General features: G+C 36.2%; 2 protein-coding genes across 2 annotated transcripts; both read left to right on the top strand.

Moving 5' to 3' along the window:
- The first annotated feature begins 743 nt into the window (after nucleotides 1–743).
- LOC138411541 (uncharacterized) lies at nucleotides 744–5,261 on the top strand. Its single transcript, XM_069532165.1, has 6 exons — nucleotides 744–2,495; nucleotides 2,627–2,959; nucleotides 3,163–3,519; nucleotides 3,682–3,804; nucleotides 3,920–3,978; nucleotides 4,853–5,261. Exons 1-6 carry the CDS (start codon nucleotides 2,450–2,452, stop codon nucleotides 4,976–4,978), a joined length of 1,044 nt encoding a protein of 347 aa, XP_069388266.1. The 5' UTR covers nucleotides 744–2,449; the 3' UTR covers nucleotides 4,979–5,261.
- A 1,629-nt stretch (nucleotides 5,262–6,890) lies between these two features.
- LOC138411540 (uncharacterized) lies at nucleotides 6,891–10,786 on the top strand. The gene is made up of 6 exons (XM_069532164.1): nucleotides 6,891–8,024; nucleotides 8,156–8,488; nucleotides 8,692–9,048; nucleotides 9,211–9,333; nucleotides 9,449–9,507; nucleotides 10,382–10,786. Exons 1-6 carry the CDS (start codon nucleotides 7,979–7,981, stop codon nucleotides 10,505–10,507), a joined length of 1,044 nt encoding a protein of 347 aa, XP_069388265.1. The 5' UTR covers nucleotides 6,891–7,978; the 3' UTR covers nucleotides 10,508–10,786.
- Nucleotides 10,787–11,414: the final 628 nt, after the last annotated feature.

Below are 11,414 nucleotides of genomic sequence, written 5' to 3'. Positions count from 1 at the left end.
ACCTTTAAGTAAACTTTTTCTAAGGTGTCGCTTTGTCTCCAAAAACCACCTCATTGTGTTTTACTGATGTGACTAAATACAAGGGAGGAATATATTTTCTTTGCAAGCCAAACATGGTGATGGAGGGCTTGTATGAGAAAGCTGTGTACTGCAACACAGTAGTTTGAGTATCATCATCACTACCATCTGATATCAGACACCAAAGAGAAGCAGTTGCACCCAGAGGTTAGTGTCATGTGTGCTCTGTAGTTAAGTGTGGCCCAGAAGGATCTTAAGAAACTGCTGAGGTGCTGTTAAAAAAAAAAGATTTTATAAAGCGTGGTGCAGCCCAGCTTCCTGAGATCAAAACAGTGATGAGAGGATGTGATGGCCCTTCGTTTGAAAACAGCCACAATAATGCTGAAGTTTCCATGCATCATTTGTACGTCAGGGGTGACAATGAATGCAGGTTTGTGTGCAACTCTTTGTGTGTCCGATGCCGCATGAAACACAAAAACAAGACGGGAACTAAAGGAGACAAAATACATGACAATATTAACTGCAGGGCTTTTGTTTTAAATGACATCTGACAGTTGGTACACCTGAGTCCAGCTTTGTCAATATATCATTGGCTTAACAGTAACCTCCAGATTATTATGCATCAAAAATAACACTTGTCATATTGAGAACAACTTCCGTGTCAAACTAATTCTTTTAAAGCATTGAGATAGCAGAACATGTTTCAGAAATATTGCAGTAGTTTTTTTTTTCCAATTTATATTTTATTTGTTTTTAACATGTAGCATTTAACAAACATGCTTGAATGGGTATTCAGATGATAAATATAATATTATCTGTGGATGTGTTTCTGAGATACTGTGGTGGTGGTGCTCTGCTTGTGTCTTACAGCAGCCTGTAAAGAGTACAGAAGTTGGTTGTGGTCACACCATCTAACTTCTGTATTCTTTGATATGCTGTGTGGGAGGGTCATCACTGATGGAGGAGTATCTCAGTCGTCTCTTACAGCATTTCACCCTGTCAAAGAGCTGAATAGAGATGTATATTTTTTTATTCACACAAGTTTGTAAGACTGTATTTTTTGATTTGAGGACGCACAATCTTACACTGTAGTTATAAATTGTATTGGAATGCTTCAGGTGTATGTATTTATTATGTATTGTATTCTTTATGCCTTAACTTCTTAATATTCTATTTAATCAAAAATATTATTCCAAAAGTTATGTATTATCCCTGAATGTGGGTACATTTTGAAATGGCCTGTGCTACATCCTCCTACACCTGTGGAGTTGACCAGTTTGTAAATGTTGGAAAATGAAAGTAATTACTCTAAACTCAAAAATGGTGCATTACAGAAACAGATTACAAGACTTCAATATGCATTTAAATGATGTTTAGAGAAAATGTGAAGAAATGGTGACGACCAAAGCATCAACTTCTTAATAAGGAAGTTGAAAAGTATTAACGGAATTAACCGACATGAGCAAGATTAAGATTGTTAGAGGTTATAAATGTTGGTTTCTTGCCCAGCTCTACTACAAGTGAGATGAATAACACTCCATCTTGCAACTGCTATAATGTTAACAGATGTCAGTGTCATCTGCACGCTAAAAATAACATTGAGCATTTGAAATCAGCATCACTGGAAATCAGTGTGGCAGGATGTCTTAAAGCTTCTTTTGATTTGATTGTGACTTGTATTAAACCAAATCATGTTGACATGTAACTAAAACAAACTAGAATGGCAGGTTGCAGATACCTCTGCTTGAATTCAAGTAAGCTGCACCAAAGTGTACACACTCATAAATATCAGTCCCTTAAGTACGCCTGTTTTTAAAAATCAAGATCTCTGCATTATTTTGGAGAAATTCTCAAAAATCTAAAAATATCTTATTTTACATACATTGACTTCTTCCTTGAGCCATATCTCACCCTACCCTCGAGTAGTTAAGGTCATCCTTCTGACAGCAAAGAAAACATAACCTGCTTGACATAGGTCGTCTTTTTTCTGGAAACCGTTCTAGAAATCTCTTTCAATATAATAGTTCAAAAGTGAATTAAATTGCATGGTAAACACAAATCTAGCTGCATTTCTCATAATGTGTTGTTAATTATGTTAAGGGATAGTCTCTTATACTTGACCCCATGTAATGTGAGGGAGGTTATTATATTTGGATGTATTTTTAACGGTGGTGGTTTTGTGTTTTCTTCACTTTACATTATGTCGTGTTTACTCTGGGTGTCTTTTTTAGAAACATGAAATGTGAGGTTGGTGTTGGTTGTTGTTTCATGTGTTTAGGACGGAAAGATGGCAGATATTATTTCCACTGAAAATGAGAGGCCAATCAGATCGCTCTCACAATGTTCCCACCCACTTGATATGATTACATGAAGGAAAGCATCCTACATTAGCATCTAATTCAACGACTGTCTGAAGAGGATAAACAGGAAGATGCTGATCTTACTCCAACTGCTGCTGCTGCTGCTCGGAGTGACACGTAAGTCAATCTCTTGATTTTATTTGGAATATACGGTTTGTTTTAATTGTTGTTCTTGCATCAATTTAGCACAGTACATGTATTAGTCTGTCATCATAATGAATCATTGCTCTGTTACATTTTATTTTTAGGAAGCGCATTAGATCAGATCTTTCAGACAAAGACTGTTGATGTCGGAGATGAGGTGAAGTTGACGTGCAGCCGCCAGGAGACGAATATCGGAGACAGGAATTTATTTTGGTTCCGGCTTGTTTCTGGAAACTTGCCTGAGTTCTTGGGAGGAACATTTTCTTTTGATTACGCTGGTGTTAATGAGACTCCTCACTTTACAGTCAAACAAGAGCCTGGAAGCTTTGTTCTGTACATTAATAAAACAGAGCCGAGTGATGCTGGAGTTTATTACTGCATACAACAAGATGATTTGAACATGAAATTATTGAACGGAACATTTCTGAAAATTAAAGGTAAATGGCACAAACATTTCACATCCTTTAAAATGTTTCAATTGCTTTGCAAACACTAAGCGCAATTTTTAAGCAATTTAATCTTGTCTCAATATTGTCTTTATGAAGATAGTAAATATCTTCTCAATTCATGTGAATTCATATGAGTTAATGTATTTAACTTTTCATTAAAGCTTGTTAATTTTTGTGTTTGTATTTCCCAGGACCAGAACCTGATATAACTGCAGTCATTGATGTCCCTCCATCTGATACGGTCAGTTCAGGAGACTGGAAGACTCTGCAGTGTTCCATCCTGTCCAACTCTGACAACCAAGCATGTCCAAAATATCCCAATCTGTACTGGTTCAGAGCTGGATTGGATGGATCTCATCCCCGTCTAGTATATGTTCATGGCAGTAGTGACGATGGATGCAACAGGAGCCTTGAAGCTCACTCACCCCATAAATGTGTCTTCAATTTCTGCAAGACCATTAAATCCTCTGATATTGGGACTTATTACTGTGCTGTGGTCACATGTGGAGAGATTTTATTCGGACATGGAATAAAACTGGACGATGAAGGTAACTTTTTTATTGTTATTATAGCACATTTGTGTGTTTAATTGAGAATCAGTAGAATAAATAACTATCATGTATCACACATTTGTTACATTTGTTCCTTTTGAATGTAAAAGTTTTTTTCAAATCCTTCTTAACTTTGGTTATTTGGTCCTTGTGTTTCAGCGCTCAACAGGTGGGATGCACAGAAGGCCAATGCAGTTCTGTGTCTTTTAAGTGCTGCATTGGCTATAAGTCTGATTGTCATTGTCTTTCTGATCAAGAAGAAAATGTGTGATTGTTGCAAAGGTGATCAAATATTCTCAAGATTAAATGAATTTAGCAAAAGATAAATACTCTGAATTACATTACTCCTTTGTGTAAACTGACCTACAACATCTTTTATCTTTATTTTATCATACAGCTGGAGTTTCTTCACAAACAGAGGCTGCAACAGTCAGTGGTAATCTGCAAAGTCAGCAGGTAAGTTATCTGATGAAAAGACAGAAACAATTAATAATAGAGCCCAACCGATGTATTGATATAATATAGGATCCTCTCAGCGACACATCGGTATCTGCATTCATGTTTGCAGACATGACAACTTTCATTTGACAGAATAAAACAGACAGAAAAGATGTGCATTTATTAGTATATTTTATTTTTACAAGTACAGCGCCAGCTCGCTTGGCCTGAAGTAAAGCTCCTGAGCCTTATTCAGAATCCTTAGGCATTAGTGAGTCTTCCTCAAACAGCTTTACGTCACACTGTCACTTTTTTATTTTCATGCGTGTCGGACGTTATGTGAAGACCTTTTCTTAACTGTCTGGTGCTGAGGGAAGTTAGAAAACTTTGTGTTGATCATACTTGGCTTATCTGCACTTAAGATTTTATAGTTAATGTTTTGCATTATAAGAAAATTAAGTTTCCTTTATTTCTGTTCCTGTGTGTGGCTTCTATGAAAGTTTGAATGATTTTCTGTGTTTTTTAATACAATGCATGTCGGCTAGTTCAGAGGTCTTATAATAATAGACACAATCTCAGCTTTTCAAAATAAGAGCTCTGGAATTAAGCTTGATATAAAGCATTGCAGCAACATTTTACTATGAAAACAAATTGCTAAGAAAGAATTGATTCTATGAAAGTCGTTGCCATGACTGAGCTCAGCTCCCGTTGTGGGATAGTCTGTCTGTGTCAGTCTATCCCACACACACATTAAGGTTAATCTTTAATAATATATTTAATTATATTGGCATTAGCCCCCTAAAATGAATATCAGTCAGGCTGGTTAGTGTAGCATTGGTTTCTTTTCATATGTTATATCTCGTCTGTAACATTTCTTCACATGCTTCCCCAGAGACACGAGGACCCATTGGTTTATTCTGTAGCAACCTTCACCAGGAGGAAAGTTGGCAAAACAACAGGGAGGGGAAATGTAAAAACTGCAGGAGACGTAGTTTACTCTGATGTCAGGGTTTTTTAGATAGATTAACAATCCAATCAGTCTTATTAAATGGCTGTTATAATTTATGGCTTGAACATTGTCGAAAATACAGTTATTCATATAAATGTCACATGTGATGTTATTTTTATAGTATTACAAATATTTGTATTAAAACACATTTGTAGCTGTTTTTGGTGACACCCGACAGAACTGTGTATTTTTAATTTCTCAGCATTTTTCAAGGTCAATCATTCTTTTACGATTGAACGATTCAAACTGTCACGCTGTCTTATATGCAAATTAAATCAATAAATAAAATGTATATGTGTGTGTTTATTTTTTAAATCTTAATGCATAAAATGCACTGTACAAAACAAACTGTCTGGACTAATGAAAACACATGACGGCCCCTTTCACCTAAATCTTACAAACATTAGTCCAGACTGGACAAACTAAACACCTTTTGAGTTTTTATGACAACCGAAGGCTTCCACAGTTTCTTTTTCATGTTTGGAAGGAGAGGGTGAGGTGAGGGGTGTTCAGCTGCAACATGCAACTTCAACACTCAATATCACAAAATTCTACACACTGTACCTTTAAGTAAACTTTTTCTAAGGTGTCGCTTTGTCTCCAAAAACCACCTCATTGTGTTTTACTGATGTGACTAAGTACAAGGGAGGAATATATTTTCTTTGCAAGCCAAACATGGTGATGGAGGGCTTGTATGAGAAAGCTGTGTACTGCAACACAGTAGTTTGAGTATCATCATCACTACCATCTGATATCAGACACCAAAGAGAAGCAGTTGCACCCAGAGGTTAGTGTCATGTGTGCTCTGTAGTTAAGTGTGGCCCAGAAGGATCTTAAGAAACTGCTGAGGTGCTGTTAAAAAAAAAAGATTTTATAAAGCGTGGTGCAGCCCAGCTTCCTGAGATCAAAACAGTGATGAGAGGATGTGATGGCCCTTAGTTTGAAAACAGCCACAATAATGCTGAAGTTTCCATGCATCATTTGTACGTCAGGGGTGACAATGAATGCAGGTTTGTGTGCAACTCTTTGTGTGTCCGATGCCGCATGAAACACAAAAACAAGACGGGAACTAAAGGAGACAAAATACATGACAATGTTAACTGCAGGGCTTTTGTTTTAAATGACATCTGACAGTTGGTACACCTGAGTCCAGCTTTGTCAATATATCATTGGTTTAACAGTAACCTCCAGATTATTATGCATCAAAAATAACACTTGTCATATTGAGAACAACTTCCGTGTCAAACTAATTCTTTTAAAGCATTGAGATAGCAGAACATGTTTCAGAAATATTGCAGTAGTTTTTTTTTTCCAATTTATATTTTATTTGTTTTTAACATGTAGCATTTAACAAACATGCTTGAATGGGTATTCAGATGATAAATATAATGTTATCTGTGGATGTGTTTCTGAGATACTGTGGTGGTGGTGCTCTGCTTGTGTCTTATAGCAGCCTGTAAAGAGTACAGAAGTTGGTTGTGGTCACACCAACCAACTTCTGTATTCTTTGATATGCTGTGTGGGAGGGTCATCACTGATGGAGGAGTATCTCAGTCGTCTCTTACAGCATTTCACCCTGTCAAAGAGCTGAATAGAGATGTATATTTTTTTATTCACACAAGTTTGTAAGACTATTTTTTGATTTGAGGACGCAGAATCTTACACAGTAGTTATAAATTGTATTGGAATGCTTCAGGTGTATGTATTTATTATGTATTGTATTCTTTATGCCTTAACTTCTTAATATCCTATTTAATCAAAAATATTATTCCAAAAGTTATGTATTATCCCCGAATGTGGGTACATTTTGAAATGGCCTGTGCTACATCCTCCTACACCTGTGGAGTTGACCAATTTGTAAATGTTGGAAAATGAAAGTAATTACTCTAAACTCAAAAATGGTGCATTACAGAAACAGATTACAAGACTTCAATATGCATTTAAATGATGTTTAGAGAAAATGTGAAGAAATGGTGACGACCAAAGCATCAACTTCTTAATAAGGAAGTTGAAAAGTATCAACGGAATTAACCGACATGAGCAAGATTAAGTTTGTTAGAGGTTATAAATGTTGGTTTCTTTCCCAGCTCTACTACAAGTGAGATGAATAACACTCCATCTTGCAACTGCTATAATGTTAACAGATGTTAGTGTCATCTGCACGCTAAAAATTAAGTTGAGCATTTGAAATCAGCATCACTGGAAATCAGTGTGGCAGGATGTCTTAAAGCTTCTTTTGATTTGATTGTGACTTGTATTAAACCAAATCATGTTGACATGTAACTAAAACAAACTAGAATGGCAGGTTGCAGATACCTCTGCTTGAATTCAAGTAAGCTGCACAAAAGTGTACACACTCATAAATATCAGTCCCTTAAGTACGCCTGTTTTTAAAAATCAAGATCTCTGCATTATTTTGGAGAAATTCTCAAAAATCTAAAAATATCTTATTTTACATACATTGACTTCTTCTTTGAGCCATATCTCACCCTACCCTCGAGTAGTTAAGGTCATCCTTCTGACAGCAAAGAAAACATAACCTGCTTGACATAGGTCGTCTTTTTTCTGGAAACCGTTCTAGAAATCTCTTTCAGTATAATAGTTCAAAAGTGAATTAAATTGCATGGTAAACACAAATCTAGCTGCATTTCTCATAATGTGTTGTTAATTATGTTAAGGGATAGTCTCTTATACTTGACCCCATGTAATGTGAGGGAGGTTATTATATTTGGATGTATTTTTAACGGTGGTGGTTTTGTGTTTTCTTCACTTTACATTATGTCGTGTTTACTCTGGGTGTCATTTTTAGAAACATGAAACGTGAGGTTGGTGTTGGTTGTTGTTTCATGTGTTTAGGACGGAAAGATGGCAGATATTATTTCCACTGAAAATGAGAGGCCAATCAGATCGCTCTCACAATGTTCCCACCCACTTGATATGATTACATGAAGGAAAGCATCCTACATTAGCATCTAATTCAACGACTGTCTGAAGAGGATAAACAGGAAGATGCTGATCTTACTCCAACTGCTGCTGCTGCTGCTCGGAGTGACACGTAAGTCAATCTCTTGATTTTATTTGGAATATACGGTTTGTTTTAATTGTTGTTCTTGCATCAATTTAGCAAAGTACATGTATTAGTCTGTCATCATAATGAATCATTGCTCTGTTACATTTTATTTTTAGGAAGCGCATTAGATCAGATCTTTCAGACAAAGACTGTTGATGTCGGAGATGAGGTGAAGTTGACGTGCAGCCGCCAGAAGACGAATATCGGAGTCAGGAATTTATTTTGGTTCAGGCTTGTTTCTGGAAACTTGCCTGAGTTCTTGGGAGGAACATTTTCTTTTGATTACGCTGGTGTTAATGAGACTCCTCACTTTACAGTCAAACAAGAGCCTGGAAGCTTTGTTCTGTACATTAATAAAACAGAGCCGAGTGATGCTGGAGTTTACTACTGTATAGAACAACATCAGTTCAACATTAAATTATTGAACGGAACATTTCTGAAAATTAAAGGTAAATGGCACAAACATTTCACATCCTTTAAAATGTTTCAATTGCTTTGCAAACACTAAGCGCAATTTTTAAGCAATTTAATCTTGTCTCAATATTGTCTTTATGAAGATAGTAAATATCTTCTCAATTCATGTGAATTCATATGAGTTAATGTATTTAACTTTTCATTAAAGCTTGTTAAATTTTCTGTTTGTATTTCCCAGGACCAGAACCTGATATAACTGCAGTCAGTGATGTCCTTCCATCTGATACGGTCAGTTCAGGAGACTTGAAGACTCTGCATTGTTCCGTCCTGTTCAACTCTGACAACCAAGCATGTCCAAAATATCCCAATCTGTACTGGTTCAGAGCTGGAGTGAATGGATCTCATCCCCGTCTAGTATATGTTCATGGCAGTAGTGACGATGGATGCAACAGAAGCCTTGAAGCTCACTCACCCCATAAATGTGTCTTCAATTTCTGCAAGACCATTAAATCCTCTGATATTGGGACTTATTACTGTGCTGTGGTCACATGTGGAGAGATTTTATTCGGACATGGAATAAAACTGGACAATGAAGGTAACTTTTTTATTGTTATTATAGCACATTTGTGTGTTTAATTGAGAATCAGTAGAATAAATAACTATCATGTATCACACATTTGTTACATTTGTTCCTTTTGAATGTAAAAGTTTTTTTCAAATCCTTCTTAACTTTGGTTATTTGGTCCTTGTGTTTCAGCGCTCAACATGTGGGATGCACAGAAGGCCAATGCAGTTCTGTGTCTTTTAAGTGCTGCATTGGCTATAAGTCTGATTGTCATTGTCTTTCTGATCAGGAAGAAAATGTGTGATTGTTGCAAAGGTGATCAAATATTCTCAAGATTAAATGAATTTAGCAAAAGTTAAATACTCTGAATTACATTACTCCTTTGTGTAAACTGACCTACAACATCTTTTATCTTTATTTTATCATACAGCTGGAGTTTCTTCACAAACAGAGGCTGCAACAGTCAGTGTTAATCTGCAAAGTCAGCAGGTAAGTTATCTGATGAAAAGACAGAAACAATTAATAATAGAGCCCAACCGATGTATTGATATAATATAGGATCCTCTCAGCGACACATCGGTATCTGCATTCATGTTTGCAGACATGACAACTTTCATTTGACAGAATAAAACAAACAGAAAAGATGTGCATTTATTAGTATATTTTATTTTTACAAGTACAGCGCCAGCTCGCTTGGCCTGAAGTAAAGCTCCTGAGCCTTATTCAGAATCCTTAGGCATTAGTGAGTCTTCCTCAAACAGCTTTACGTCACACTGTCACTTTTTTATTTTCATGCGTGTCGGACATTATGTGAAGACTTTTTGTTAACCGTCTGGTGCTGAGGGAAGTTAGAAAACTTTGTGTTGATCATACTTGGCTTATCTGCACTTAAGATTTTATAGTTAATGTTTTGCATTATAAGAAAATTAAGTTTCCTTTATTACTGTTCCTGTGTGTGGCTTCTATGAAAGTTTGAATGATTTTCTGTGTTTTTTAATACAATGCATGTCGGCTAGTTCAGAGCTCTTATAATAATAGACACAATCTCAGCTTTTCAAAATAAGAGCTCTGGAATTAAGCTTGATATAAAGCATTGCAGCAACATTTTACTATGAAAACAAAGTGCTAAGAAAGAATTGATTCTATGAAAGTTGTTGCCATGACTGAGCTCAGCTCCCATTGTGGGATAGTCTGTCTGTGTCAGTCTATCCCACACACACATTAAGGTTAATCTTTAATAATATATTTAATTATATTGGCATTAGCCCCGTAAAATGAATATCAGTCAGGCTAGTTAGTGTAGCATTGGTTTCTTTTCATATGTTATATCTCGTCTGTAACATTTCTTCACATGCTTCCCCAGAGACACGAGGACCCATTGGTTTATTCTGCACCAACCTTCACCAGGAGGAAAGCTGGCAAAACAACAGGGAGGGGAAATGTAAAAACTGCAGGAGACGTAGTTTACTCTGATGTCAGGGTTTATTAGATAGATTAACCATCCAATCAGTCTTATTAAATGGCTGTTATAATTTATGGCTTGAATTTTGTCGAAAATACAGTTATTTATATAAATGTCACATCTGATGTTATTTTTATAGTATTACAAATATTTGTATTAAAACACATTTGTAGCTGTTTTTGGTGACACCCGACAGAACTGTGTATTTTTAATTTCTCAGCATTTTTCAAGGTCAGTCATTCTTTTACGATTTAACGATTCAAACTGTCACGCTGTCTTATATGCAAATTAAATCAATAAATAAAATGTATATGTGTGTGTTTATTTTTTAAATCTTAATGCATAAAATGCACTGTACAAAACAAACTGTCTGGACTAATGTAAAACACATGACGGCCCCTTTCACCTAAATCTTACACACATTAGTCCAGACTGGACAAACTAAACACCTGTTGAGTTTTATGACAACCGAAGGCTTCCACAGTTTATTTTTCATGTTTGGAAGGAGAGGGTGAGGTGAGGGGTGTTCAGCTGCAACATGCAACTTCAACACTCAATATCACAAAATTCTACACACTGTACCTTTAAGTAAACTTTTTCTAAGGTGTCGCTTTGTCTCCAAAAACCACCTCATTGTGTTTTACTGATGTGACTAAATACAAGGGAGGAATATATTTTCTTTGCAAGCCAAACATGGTGATGGAGGGCTTGTATGAGAAAGCTGTGTACTGCAACACAGTAGTTTGAGTATCATCATCACTACCATCTGATATCAGACACCAAAGAGAAGCAGTTGCACCCAGAGGTTAGTGTCATGTGTGCTCTGTAGTTAAGTGTGGCCCAGAAGGATCTTAAGAAACTGCTGAGGTGCTGTTCAAAAAAAAAAGATTTTATAAAGCGTGGTGCAGCCCAGCTTCCTGAGATCAAAACAGTG

This window comes from Paralichthys olivaceus, chromosome 9, assembly GCF_024713975.1.
Source record: "Paralichthys olivaceus isolate ysfri-2021 chromosome 9, ASM2471397v2, whole genome shotgun sequence".
Taxonomy (NCBI): Eukaryota; Metazoa; Chordata; class Actinopteri; order Pleuronectiformes; family Paralichthyidae; genus Paralichthys; species Paralichthys olivaceus.
This window is presented reverse-complemented; position numbering and strand designations above follow the sequence as displayed.